At 42.1% G+C, this 14201-nt stretch overlaps 1 protein-coding gene across 1 annotated transcript; it reads right to left on the reverse strand.

The window, feature by feature from the left end:
- Window positions 1–2947: 2947 nt before the first annotated feature.
- Window positions 2948–14071, reverse strand: ARFRP1 (ARF related protein 1). The gene is made up of 8 exons (XM_082773466.1): window positions 13960–14071; window positions 13019–13118; window positions 12537–12624; window positions 11959–12041; window positions 11400–11481; window positions 10859–10929; window positions 5896–5996; window positions 2948–4372 (listed from the first exon to the last, which is right to left on the reverse strand). The coding sequence occupies exons 2-8, from the start codon at window positions 13109–13111 to the stop codon at window positions 4285–4287; spliced, it is 606 nt and encodes a 201-aa protein (XP_082629592.1). The 5' UTR covers window positions 13112–13118; window positions 13960–14071; the 3' UTR covers window positions 2948–4284.
- Between the last annotated feature and the right edge of the window lie 130 nt (window positions 14072–14201).

Below are 14201 nucleotides of genomic sequence, written 5' to 3' on the forward strand. Positions count from 1 at the left end.
AACAACTACGCTAACCTCAAAGTTATTTACAAGCACATTCTTCTGGAGCTCACGACTAACCCAACAGTCTCCCATCCATCTACAGCACCATTGCTAAGGAGAAAGAAGCTTCCAGACTCATTAAAAAATCCTTTTGTTTGAGATCACTATCGGTAATGTGGAAAGGCAGATCCTTACCCTAGCTGAACTGGTGGACGTGCTAGACGTGTAGGAGTGATGCTACAGGACACGTCAGCAGTACAGCAGTAGATGGTTAGGAAGAGAAGACAATAGCTAAATTAGGAATAAAACCACTCTGGAGCACTCGGAAGGATATTAAGTCCACTCCAGTATTACAGGCTGGTTTCATTTTAGTAAAAAAAGGAGAAAATATGGCCTGGGGCAACATACCCCCCATAAATGTCTCTGTGTTGCTTCTGCAGTGTGCTCTGTAATAGCTGGTGCTGGCCAGAGCCTTCAAGAAAAGGATGGATTTAGCTTGAAGCTATGGCTGCTTTGTCCTGGTGTTTCCGCCGGTTCTGCAGGACGGGATGACGTGGCAAGGGGGGGGAGACCCGGCATCTGCATAACCCAGAAGAAAACCACACATCAGGCCGCTGAAGCAAGGCTAACACACTGCTGCTGCCTTGCACTGGGAAGGGATTAGCTAGGACCAGCAAGAAGGAGCTCTAACCCAGCTAGTCCTCATCTTTCATCGGTTCCAAATGGAGCTGGAATTGCCACCACATGGGTAGCGCTATGATTCAGAGTTCTCAAAAACATTGTGTTTGGTGGTTGTTTTTTTTTTGCTCTTTGTTTTAAAGGAACATTCTTGCGTTCTGCTGCTAACAGCTAGTAAATATTTGCTTAGTAGGGAAATTCCAGAGGGGTGGCAGAAAATTAATCTTCCTGCAGCGTTCAAATAAGGCAAGTGGAGTAACTACCACGGTAATTAGCCAGTTAGCTTTATCTCAGTGTATGCATTTCCTTTAACAAAGCATGTTAAAGGAAAGAGCGATTGCTGGGATGAATCTGTTTCACCTTCAGAATATAAAACAACTCTTCAGAGAAATGAATTGCTGGTAATGGGTATGGTCCAAACAGGCCCATCTCAAAAGCATCCAAAATCTGACAAACTGTTTACAAAAACTGATCTGCTTACAAATATCTTGGCATAGCTCGGAGGTTTTGGAGGGGACTTGTAATACAAAAGCATTTTAAATAAAAGTCTGTGCTGCATTAAGGAATTAAATAAGGCGTTATTCTAAAATGTGATGAATTACCTTTAAATTACTCATCAGAATACAAAATTGGTATCAGCATACCATCTTTGACTACCTCAAGGGGATTTTCTTTTAGCAGTGCTTATGCACTGAGTACCATTCCTTTTCTGAATGCTCTTTTTCAAATTAATTTGTTCCTGTTCCTTGGGTCTGTACCGATGCATCACTAGCTGTACAGACCTGCTTCTACAGACTAAAGCAGCAATAAAGTCAGCTGGAGGAGGAAGTCATCAGTGGCCTTATGCAGCCATTTATGGCCACACAGAGCAGATGGAACCAAAAACCCCAGCTGACTTCACAGCGTTCCATTTCTTTTGCTGTTCACGTAAAGGAACCGTATACGGTACGCGATCAGGGAGATACACGTCCAGGTCATGCTTGCACAGCAAGATATTTATCTTGCACCTGTCAGCTGATCAAGCCGAATTCTTTCAATGCGGTCATGCTGCAGCACGGAGGACACACCAAAGCAATTCAACAATAGGTTTGACCGTGCTTGCCTGCTGAGCTCACCAGGCGCCCAGGAAATCATTTGACAGTACCAGGTAGGTGTACTTATCTGTAATGCTTAAAAAAAACCTGTCTGCTAAGCTCTTTCCTAGAACAGACCTCGGAGGCAAGCAGCTGCATCTGTGTGACCTGTGAAATAATTGCTGTCACTGCACTAGAAGCTAACTGCGAATGACATAGAGGCTTCCACTACCACTTTTGGAGAAATCCTCCCTGACTTTTGTGGGCATCAGTCCATGCTCCTACTGATGCATCACAGCTCATTCATCTTTCAGGATGGAAGATGCTCCCACGCAATAACTTTGTAATTTTAAGTCAGAATGTTTGCTTTACTTGAAGAGGTCCCACTGATACATGCTACAAAGCAGTCTTTGTGTCTAGACACTTGTGAGAACAGCTGTGTCCTTGGGCTCAGAACTGTTTTTCCTCTCTTGTCTCCCAGGGAAAGGAAGAGATATGATAAGGGTATGGAGATGGCTTGGGAAATTATATCCCATTAAACAGACATTGCACGTTACTTGACTAAAGCATTTTGTCTCTTAGCAAGGCACTTTTTCTCCACCAGCCACCATTTCACATCTTCAGTTTAATTGTTAGCATCAACCGTGCCAACTGAAACAATAGCCAGGTACCTTGAAAATCCTTAGGCTTTCAGAGACAGCCAAGTGAGGGATTTCCGTTTGAGTTAATAGCCACTGAGTAATATTCTCTTGTACACCTGAAGCTTTCAGCCTTGTAACACATGAGGTGCCCAGAAGAAGTGCCACTTCTTACGGTAGATGAGTCATCTTGAAGTCATCCTCTATGTCCACAGAGTGCGTAAGAAACCTGAGATGGGTTCCTGGATCTACAGAACCTTAATGAAATCTGGGTTCTTGTTGGATCTGCTGTGTTTTAACTCTTCTGGAATGCGGTAGTGACACTTACACCACACAAACTCAAACTCACGTATGATGTTATACCTGCCGTTCTAACAAGAGCAAGTAACCGCAAGTAATTTGAACCAGATACTGGAACCACTTCAACTCTGTACCAATTTTCTTTTCACTAAAATCCCATCTGATAGGTCGCCTAGCCTTCTATTATCTTAATGTTATGGAGAAGTAAGATTCTGTTTTTCAGTATGAAGTTACTCCCACTAGATTCATGCGCTTAATGACGTACTGTAGCTCCCTTTAATTCCGTCATTAATTCCCTCACGTAAGTGAGAGGGAATTAATGTTCTCTTGCGGAAAAAATCATCAGTAAGTGGTAAATTCAAGTGGTAAATTTAGCACAAAGTTCTTTGTCAGATGCCAAATACCATATATTTAAACAAATACCACTATCTAACTTGCTCAAACAGAGCTTGAATAATGTACCCTTACTCATATGAGCAAACACTCGAATGGTCACCAGCGCCAGGAATAAATAAACACACGAAGAGCAATGCCCACTGCCAAAGCACCACAAAATGAATCCAAGTATTTCCAAAGAGGTACTCGGAAAAGTGTTAGTGATATTCAGCTAAACCAGCTAAATAGGCTACATGAGAAGTGAGCACTGGCTGACGTTGAGAGCTGCCTTCCTGTTCTTTCTTCCTTTAAAAAAAAAAACAACAAAAAAACAACACCTAGAGGGTTAAGTACCACTGTTTCCGAACTTAAACACCTAGAGGGTTAAGTACCACTGTTTCCGAACTTAAAAGACTCATCAGCTGTTTCAGAAAGATGAGTTCAAAGGAGCAGGAAACTTTATTGCATACTGATTTCTCCCTGCCTAGAGGTCCAGCTTTTGGCCTAGAAATTACACAAAGAGGGCCTCAATTCGTTCCAGTTACAGAAGATGATCAATTATTCTTACAATTAAAGGGAACGCACAGCAGAGAGACTGGCAGTCAAAGCAAGGCAGTGCTTCTGGAGTTCCCGTACTGTTAACACCATTTTAAACAGTGTCCCACTGTGCTGTTGCTGGCTTCCATTTACCACAGGTAAAAGTCAGGAATCAACGTGCCAACTGAAAATTGAGTTATAATCAACACTGTCTCTCCCCATTATACAAACGACAGCATAACAGGGACAGTAACACCACCTTTAGTAACCATGGGGCTGGAGCAGCAAGGTGTCTTCTCAGGCAGGAGGGTTCCCCAGGCTCCCTCCCCTTTCATATTCACCTGCCCAGTTCCTTCAAGGGAGGAGAGTTCCATGTCACTGGCCTCTAGCCCATTAGACTAATAAACCACAAATCATGAAGTAATACAGTAGAAAATTAAGTCCTTCTCATCTGCAATAAAGTGTGGATTGCCACATAGTCTGTGATCTTAGGCCAATGACTTAATATTTGATGTAGGAGATTCGCCCTCCACCCCAGTTGGAATTCTTTGCTCAAGTGTTTTAGACACAGGAAGAGAATGTTTGTCTCCAAACTTAGGAAAGAATCAGGTGTAATAGAAATCTGGTGGACCACCTTCTTTGAAGAGAACACTAAATTCCGTGGAAAGAGACTGTCCGTTTCTTGGCTGACGTGGAAGGTCTTACGTTATGTCCTTCTTTCTTGGAGGTCGGTGAATGTTCCTCACCACACACTTCACCATCCATTCAATTCCCTCGTTCACTCCTTTGCTAAGGAAATGAGATACACAGGCAAGATTAAAACACAAAAACATGGCTCATGAAGTCCCTAACTGACCACTTACATGAGCAAGCGAAGGGTTCTGCCCTGCACTTATGCATTACTATGATAGTTTCTCATACACCCAAACAATGGGGAACTAATTTCTTTCCATTTGGTATTTACACTTTATCTTTTATTTTTCAGTTGTTTCTCCAAGTCTACATCCAGTTTAGTTAGTCATCAACTCTGTGGAAATGTTGAGATGAACAAGCATCAAAAGACTTGACAGTCAGCTGGTTTGAGGTTATTTTGCTGCAAGTCTCAGCAAACTTTTATCACATATTCCAATCCTGGCTTCAAACTTCTACAGTCATCTGTGCAGGGCTGCCAAGCAACTCACTGGCCTGTACAGTTTCCCAGCCAGGACTTCTGCAAGTCTTTTATTACTGCAAACTCAAAATGAAATTTTGAAAGGAAATTCCACATCGATCAAAAACAGAAGTGTTTGTACAAAAAAAAAAAAACAACACATGAGAATGGTAAAGGTTACATTTCATAAGATTATTATCTAATTGTTCTTTTCTAGCCAGTGCCTAACAATTGCCCTTGTGCTCATCATCTGCTTAATGACATTTGATTCTCAGCAACGCAGACAGTAGAGGTTTTTCTCACAGTTTAAAAGGCTTTACTCACCCCTTTGCAGTAGCTTGTATTATACTACAGCTTTGTTTTTACATTAAAAGAAAAGAAAATTCAGAGCTCTGGATTCAGTACAGGCAGCAATTCAAAGAATATTTCCAGTCATCCGCAACAGTACTTTTGCCTTAATGCAAAAAAGCAGTTTTCACTCAAAGAACTAAAAATGCAATCAAAGTAGTGCAAGACACAACGTGCAATAGTGATGCTAAGATGTTGAGAATTTAGTGGCTTGGTCAAGGTCGTGGTAGGCAGCTGTGTAGGCATGGAGAATCCCAGTCTCCCAAATTTTGGTCTGTTCTAGTCACTGCATCTTAAACCGCATGCTTTTCTACTGTACAAACTGTTATATCTATGGTATTATCTACATAACAAAGTTCATCTGCGCACCAAAAAATATGAAAGCAAAAGCTTAATTAGTCCAACAATGATGGAACACCCCTCACTGCCCTGGCAGTGTCATGAACAGCTCTGTTTCCAACTGACTTCTTACATAAAAGCTGGGAGCTGTAGCAAACCAACTGCTGCCAGGATTATTTTGTAGGGAAAGGGAACAATAAAGGAGAAGAACCAACAGCTCCAAATGCCTCCAAGTCCCATTGCTCTGAGCCAATGAGTAGACCAGGCTTGTACATTTTCATCAGGTCTTACAGAAAGAATCTACACGTGGAATTGCTGACTTGATGCGAATCCAATGTTCACAACCACGTGTCTGTCACTGCTCAGAAGGAAGCGCAGCTCCCTTCAGTGGTTATTACCCTGTAATTGTCGTTCTGCTTGTACGATACCCTGCAACTGTTCAAGCAACCAGAACACCACCCATTCCCAGACTCACCCAGTAAGAGCAGAGCAGGCTTGTGTCAGGCAGTCTCTCTTCCCGATTTTGTTAATGCAGTCACTAAATGCTGTCTTGATGTCAGGTATTGACAGACAAGTCTGCAGAGGAAATCAAAGAGCTACATTACAAGAGACAGTGACCTTCCAAAATGAATCCTCCTACGTCCAAAGTTCTGCTTCAGTCAAGATGGCACAATGTATTAAACTCTCTTATGCACTAACATAGAAAATCCTTTTCTGATCTAAGTGCTCGCTTGCTCTCAGAAGCCTTGGACAAGCCATATAAGGATTTTAGCTAGCCATGAGCCCAGCTTTCTTCCCCTCTTCGCAAAGAGATTTTGGCATTCCTGTGAGGCTCAAACACGTTTTACTCAAATGCCACACCAGATCCTCATGAGTCTTAAGGATTAGTCCATGTGGAAGTATACTTTGGAAGTACAGATTACATACAAACAGAAATTCAGTCTTCTCTAAGCCTGGGCCTTAACTCAGCAGAAAGATGGAAACTAATGATGGCAAGTATTCCTTTTGCAAAATACTGGTTCTGGAGAAATTAGATATAGGAAACTACTGCGAGGATGACTGTGTGATAAACAAGCACGTTTCAGAGCTTATAACTAAGAGCGGTTCTTAAGAAATGGCTTGAGAGGAGTTTAATGACACCCAATTCACCCAGTGCCCTTAAATCCAGACTTGTGACTTTCCATCCTGAAGAATCCATCAGTTGTGCAATTTTTTATGACTGTACTTTCTTATGACCTAAGTTACATTTCAAACTAGCAGTTTCAATTAATAAGCTTGACATCGTATCCAGAAACACTATGTATTTATTGCACCAGAGCCATAAAAACTTATTTCAAGATTTCTGCCAAATGGAAAGTGTGAAATTCAAAACGATGACCTGTCATCCATAGGATAAACAGTTATAAATAAATTTAAAATGTATATATATAAAATACTGACTTCACAGGAGTCAGACTGGACTTGGGAGCAGGAATTCATACCAATATGTCTGGAAGATGGGCAAGAGATTACTACCAAATGATCGTTCTCTGCAAGTTTCTAAAAGATGCTATTTACTTTTGACACTATACTCACTGCCAAATAAGAAAGGCAGGACCAACTAATTCTTGATTAAAGCCAGAGTTCCAGACAAATCAATTACCCAATAACTGGGGAGGAGTGGGTTTTTTTTGTTTGTTTGTTTTGTTTTGTTTTGTTTTCAGTAAATGACACTTGGCAGCAGGAAGGTTAAACCCCAATGGAGTGAAACTGAACAAACATTTCCTGAAATATACTTTAATGTGTCGCAGTTTAGTGCCACAGAATAATAATTTTTCCTTGTCTGGATGACGATACGTTTCAGAACTTTTAGAAAGGAAATCTGAGAAAAAGCATAGGAAAGGTAGAAAATAATGGTGCAGAGCATTGCAACACTGTTCTTTACTTCTGTTTGCAAAGCAAACGGGCAATGAACTTCCCAAATATCATCAGGAAACCTGCACATGTCCAGCAGCACAGCGAACCTGTCTCCTTCACCTTGTCACCTTTAAGATGTCCACGTGTAGCTTACAGCTGCTGTAACCATATTATTTCCACCTTAATCCCTCCCAGTCCCTTCCCGTTCTCACTCCCTGGTGCAATGGTGGCCTGCTCTAACCTCCACGAAGCTGTCCAGCTGTTGATCTCCATGGGGATTTCTTTCAGGAAGGGTTTTCCTTGAAACTTTGCACCATTTACATTTGTTGTAGTAGGATGTCACTGCATCGTGACACTACACGTGGCCTAAGGCACATTTTTTTCCCTGTGGGATGAAGCACAACAGCACTGCAGAGAGGACAAGGCCACTGAGCTGATGCCGAAAAGCTTTGTGTTACTGTTCAAGGGGAAGCCATGGGCTGGAATCCTGTCTTACAGCAGAGGAGGAGGCAGCTTGCCCATCATTTCAACAAGGAGCATTTGAGCTTCTCGTGCTTAGGAGAAAATGTCATCTGTGGCTTCTAAGTTCCCCTCTTCTCCTCCTCCCTGTCTCCATTACAATGTATTTATTTACAGATGTGTTTCATTTCCCAACTGAAACCACATAAATCAAGAGCAAACTAGGCAAACGGGATCTGTGATAACATAAACAGCATAACATTACAACAATAAAATCCACAGATGACCTTTCTGGAGCAATGTTATCTGCCACACCAGGGAAAACTCACAACTCGAGGAGTCATACTTCTATCTCAACTTCCCCTCAAGAATGAACTGTAAATCATCTTTCCACACAGGCTCTTCAAGGCATAGTCTATCTAGCCTGACCTAGTCTATGCTACATTATTTTTTTTAATAAGTTTATTTGAAATTAAGACAAATTTATCAGGGAAGCTGTAGTATTTCGTAAGTTGGAACTCTGAACTGCCATTGTGCAGAAGGTTTATTTTCTAACACCTGTACCATGAAGATAACACTGTGAGACTTCAGAGAGAGACTGCCAGTCACCATGACTCCTTCAATTTTTCAAAGACACAATTCCTTCCATCACTCTGGGGATTTCAGATTACATTGCCAAAATTTATCTTACAGCTAGGAAGGCAATGCTTCCTGCCAGAGACATCACACAACACTTAATTCTTTCCATAGACTGTTTTTTAGCCCACTCTTTCTACTATTTTTAACAGTATTCCAAAATTGGTCATTCTATCCCCAAGTTTTAACTGTTCATTTCACAGCTCAGAAATACAGAGCTTGTGGAAACCTTTAAGCAGCTGTATTCACATCAAAACAGCAACAGAAAATTCTTATTTTGCAGCTTTCTCTGCAGTAAACAGTAAGTAGAGCAAAAACACCAGATGTTTTCAAAAATGGCGTTCTGACTTGGGAGTCCACATGAAATATCAGATATCTGCATCCCCAACAAAGCTGTAGCTCTCTTAGAATACAACAAACAAAACCCTCCCACAACACACATTTGAATCAGTATTTGAATGAATTACGAAGTGATCTAGTACTGAAGCCTCTGCTAAACACAGAGCACATTCCTCGTATGAGAAAATTAATCTATGTTATTAACAGGATGTTACTTTTTTCCTAGTCTGTGACTGCAATCCACCCCTGATACTACCACACACCACTCAGGCAGTGCTGCATGGATGCATTCTACTCTAGCTGTGACTATTAACAGAGGAATTTTCTTTCTACGAGGAATTTAGCTTCTGAGCCAAAAAAAAAAATCTTACACTTTATGATTTCAGGCACTGAGTCCAAATTTTTTTAGCTTGCTGCTAGGAATGTAAATCTCTGTCAGAATTCTGATACATTTCACCACAAGAATTCTTCTGGCCTTTAAAGATGTAATCAACGTAAATTATCTTGCATCCACAAATACCAGTAAGGTTAAGACATCATTTATCTTCCCTCGCTATGATCCCTGTTAAAACAGAGGAACCGTGGGGAGAATCCTCTGTCATAATTACATGTCTGGAGATCCAGAGCTGAAAAATCTCTGCCAATGATAATCCTGCAATGGGCGATTTCCTTCCAGGGATCTTCACTTCTGCTCGGTCAGTGGAAGAGAAACAGACCTTTCCATTTTCTAAACCTTGCTTAAGAGAGCTTGAATAATTATTCAAGAATAATACACTATAGTCCATTTAATATTTGTTACAAGCATCGGTGTCCCTTTGCTCTGTGTTCACTTGATCATTCTCAGAAGTACGCTCATAAATATGGAATGTAGGTATTTCTTGGAAACAGATCTACCTCCAGTCAGTATAGGTTTGCTGATCTCATCACAGGTCTGTGACCAAATAACGGCAGCGAATCTGTGGGCTGGTCTCGGAGCCTCTAGAGGGGGCAAGGAGTCATTCATAGTTTTTATCTTGAGAGCCTGTTCCAAATACCGCTTTCTAGTCATGTAAAGAAGTCCATTTGTTCATTATCCCAGCTAGGGTGCCAGAAGAGCTGGCCCTTGTAGAATGCCCACAATAAAAAAATGCATATACGGCCATAAGGAAAACTGAACAGCTTTCCAAGTCACTGCATGTAGTTTAATTCCCAAAAGCTAAAGGTGAGAGTGCTGCTTACTGCTCACTGCTATAAAGCTGCAGTGTGGCATGGAAACATGAGTTAATATTCCAGGTTCCACATAGAAAAGATCATTAATTTCCCCAGATATCAGAGTTCACAGCAACGTCAGGAGCAGAAATCAGGAGTCTTGGCTCTTAATCTCATGCTGTCTCTTAAGTGCAATTACATTTATTTTATTTTTACGGCTAGGTAACCTTATCATCGTCCAAAAGATCTATTGTGTTGTACAACAATATAATGAAATCCTCCTTTATAACCAAAGCGATTTCTGTGGAACTCCCAAGTACTTCCTACAAGTACACTCCCTGAGATAGGTGTAAAGTCCAGAAGAAGCTGGGACACACTGGCATACTTTGAAGGAGATCCTGATCACAGCCCTACAGGCTGACACTCCAAATTCTACAGAAAGCTTCTAGCTCCATCTAGAGACTGATCTCTCAAACTGCAGTCCTGGAATTCCAGTACAATGCATGGAAGGAAAAGGAAGTAAAATACGGGAGATACCGCGATCACTTCAGGCTCTCTCTTCCTTTTTTCTTTCCCAATTCTCTTTCCCAGTGCTGGGAAAGGCAGGGACTGCCCTGGGTGCATCACCTAATGGTCACACCACAGCACCCACAAACTGGTCGAGTACAGTTTTACAGTTCTGGATATGCTAGGAAAAAAATATTAAATTATTTTCAGGAAAAAAGCATTCATTGCCATTTACAGTCTGTGACGGAACGCTCCACAACAAAGAGAAGGTTTCACTGAACAGATGTTATCTGATTAAGGACAATATTTCTTCACATACGTTTGCTGTGCTGTTACTAGGTAATAGCAGAGGCCCAGTTCTTCTTCTCAAGGCCCAGTTGCTCATTTAAGAAGCATGTCTGCAATAATCTTACCTCTACATCCTGCTTGTTAGCCAACACCAGAATAGGAACTCCTTCCAGAGCTTCACTTGTAATCATCTTCTCTGTAAAGCAGAGAAACAAAACCAGAGACATTTAGCCAGTTTTGGAAGACAAAGTTGCATAAACGTAAGACATCTCTTGCCTGATGAAGCAAGAGGCTCCTCCTCGTCTTATAGTTTCATTTGTAATGTTCAAAGCACTTTACTGAGAATTAAATAGGTGGTAAAAACAAAAAAAGGAAAAATTCCAAAATAATTAACGTAATAATATAATAAAAAATACGTAACATAATAATATAATAAAAAATAATTAACAATTCATCACTATAGGCGATGAAACTAAGTCTTGTGTTACTGACAAGACAGACTTCCAACACTTTTGCCTCAGAAACACACGGATTTATTATGCAAAGATACAGAAGTACTACCAATGGGTCATCAACAGGCCACACGGCGTACTTCAAGCACAAGGAGCAGACAAAATAGCCACAACACATGATGAAATCAGTGCAGCTAAAATACTGCGTACTCACCAAAAGCTCTTTTAGATTCTGAGAGTCTCTCCTCATCAGTGGAGTCAATGACATAGATCACTCCGTGAGATTCAGCGTAATACTGAAAGGATAACAGGTATTAGTGTATGGAGCAGCTAGGACCACTTGTTCCTCTTCTGATTTTTTTTAATTTGGTAAAATTTTGCTAAGCATGAAAGAGATCAACCGGTCAGAGCCAGCTGTTTTCATCATGTATGCCTGGAGAGAAGAATGGTGGCACACAAAACGCATTGCCTGTCCTGTTTGCAGCCCTACTGAATGAAACAGGAAAAAACACACCTGGCCCCTCACCACTGAAAAGCTCCTCTCTGCCACCACAACCCTCATAAACAGGTTGGTAATTGCTGTCTGTAAGCAACAATGCAAATACTAAGCACAATCGTTGCTAATCTTGCACAGATACACTTGAATCTCTGAAAAAAGTTGCTAATGCTGAAGACTAAGGTTACCAACAAAACTGTATAATTATTAAACGATCATAATTCTGCAATTCTGAAAGAGACAAAAACGTTTATCAAAGAAAAAACACATCTCCAACCTTGTCCCAAAGAGACTGCAGCTCCTCCTGGCCTCCCAGATCCCAAAACATTAGCCGAGTTTTGCCAACATCGATAGTACCAACTAGAGGGAAAAAAGGAAAAAAAGCAATCCAGTAAAATCTGAAGGTGTTCTCTAAAGCACCAACACTTGCACATCCCCCTAAGAGTGCTGGCATGGCACAGTCTTCTCGAGGAGCAAATCATATCCAGTGCTACTTCCAACAACAGAACTATACCTTAGCAAAAAATGACCATTAATATCAGACAGAACTGTGTCAGTGCAAATAACATCAGAATCAGGCCAAAGAACTCCAGTAAAATTTAACTTAACCTCTGAGCTTAGCACTGAAGTGGGATACCTGTTTTTATTTTATTTTTGTAAGGCTTTGAGTTTTCTTTCTCAGAAGCTAAGCAAGCCAACTTTATTCTCTCACAGAAAGACACGGGGAGTTGGGAGACAAGACCTCCATTTCCAGGAACTACTTTGATCTTGTCAACTTTTAAACACCTCAAACATCTAAGAATCAGCTGTTGTCTAACTGTGAAAAAGCTGAAAAAAAAATCCAGATTTACTTACTGTTTAAGCCTACAGTGGTTGTGATTTTGGATAAACTCATCCCTTTGTAGTTCTTGTTAAATCGAGTTTTAGTTTGTTCAAGAAATGTCTGAAAAGGAACGTGAAAAAGTATTTACTCTCAAATATTTTACTAGCTTGGGTAATTCTAACCCAAACCTGCCTTTTCATTACTGCAGAATCCTGTTCCAACAGATACTGCCCTACCTTGGAACAAACCACTGTTCTTGCTCCTTATTTTAGCAAAGCAAGAAGGGATCACGGGTGATTACGGGATTATCAAAGCCTCAGCTCCACACACCCCCCCAGAAGATAATGTTGCATTTAAATACAAGGGAAAAGTTGATTCTTTGGGGGTAGCGTCACTAAAATAACTCACATTCCAGATGAAGAAAGACTGACCTGCCTGTTGCAAGTTTTATCTTTGAAGGACACGGATGTTTAGAATTGCATGCGATCCCATGCAATTGGTAATAAACACTCACCGTTTTACCAGCATTGTCCAAACCAAGGATCAAGATGCAGTACTCATCCCTCTGGAACATGTATTTATAGAGCCCAGACAGCAAAGTATACATCCTGCTCCTGCAACGAATGCCAGGAAATCATTAACAAACATGATCATTAAGGTCATTTCCAGAAACCTTTCATTTCACAACCTAATTTCTTCCCAACACAAAATAAATATTTTTTTTTCTTTTTTTTTTTTCTTTTTTTTTTATCAGTAACTTTTATATTTATGGCAACATCAGGAAAATCACAGACCCGGGAAAGATCGTATTTGCAAACGCATGCAGGTGAGGGATGATCTCCCAGGGAGCTCAACCTCTGTTCCACCTCATAGCACACAGCGTCCTCGGTGAACTCTGTTCTCAGTTCAAACCTTTCTTATTTGCTTTGGGGCTAAAATGAGAGCTAAAGACAGACTTTAAGTCGTTTATAATAAATATTAGACCTGCAGAAAGAAGGAAGGCAATGGGATACAGCCAGGAGCAGAGTTTTGGGCAGGAACGAGCAGGTCAGCGCCCTCACGCCTTGCTCCTGACCCCTGTGACAGCACCGGGGGCTCTCAGCAGGCCCAGCAGCCCGTGAACCCCCACCTACCCCAACCTTAGCCCCCTGTGAGCGCACCCGCAGCCCCAGCAGCGCTGTTATCTCCCAGCGCCACAATAAAAAACACGAATTTGCATCGCCAAAAGCGCAGCACAAACCAAAGCGACGCCTACGCGGGCCGCAGGCGCTGCGCTGCTGCTGGGCCCGCTGCAAGGCCCGCACCGGCTCCGGGCCTCTGCGGCCGGTTACCGGAGGGGCCCTGAGGCCAAAATAAGAAATAAAAGCTCCAAAATAAACATAAAATAGACATAAAATGAACATAAAATAAACACCGGCCTCGCCACCCCTCAGGGCTCAGGGCCCGGCCCCTCACCGGGCTCCGAGGCCGCCTCCCGTCACCCGCCGCCTCCGCGCTCCCCCTCGGTACCGGCCGCCGCCGCCGCCGCCATCCCTCGCGGGGCACTCTGGGAAGTGTAGTTCAGCCGCGGTGGCGGCGGCTGGGATGCGACGAGCGGCCGGACTACAACTCCCAGGATGCTCAGCGCACAGCGAGCGCGCAGGCGCAGAGAGAGGGACGGGGCAGCCGGTGGAGCGGCGCTGCGAGGGAGGGGGAAG

Source organism: Aythya marila, assembly GCF_965140915.1.
Source record: "Aythya marila genome assembly, chromosome: 16".
In the NCBI taxonomy this organism is placed as follows: Eukaryota; Metazoa; Chordata; class Aves; order Anseriformes; family Anatidae; genus Aythya; species Aythya marila.

What these genes read in the sequence shown, in the direction of transcription:
- ARFRP1 (XM_082773466.1), bottom strand. Translation starts at nt 13,111, where the DNA reads ATGTATACTTTGCTGTCTGGGCTCTATAAATACATGTTCCAGAGGGAT. An exon ending in TGGACAATGCTGGTAAAACG is followed by an intron (nt 12,625 to 13,018) that starts GTGAGTGTTTAT and finishes GTTCCTTTTCAG; the next exon opens with ACATTTCTTGAACAAACTAA. An exon ending in GCCTGCTCTGCTCTTACTGG is followed by an intron (nt 4,373 to 5,895) that starts GTGAGTCTGGGA and finishes TCATTTCCTTAG; the next exon opens with CAAAGGAGTGAACGAGGGAA.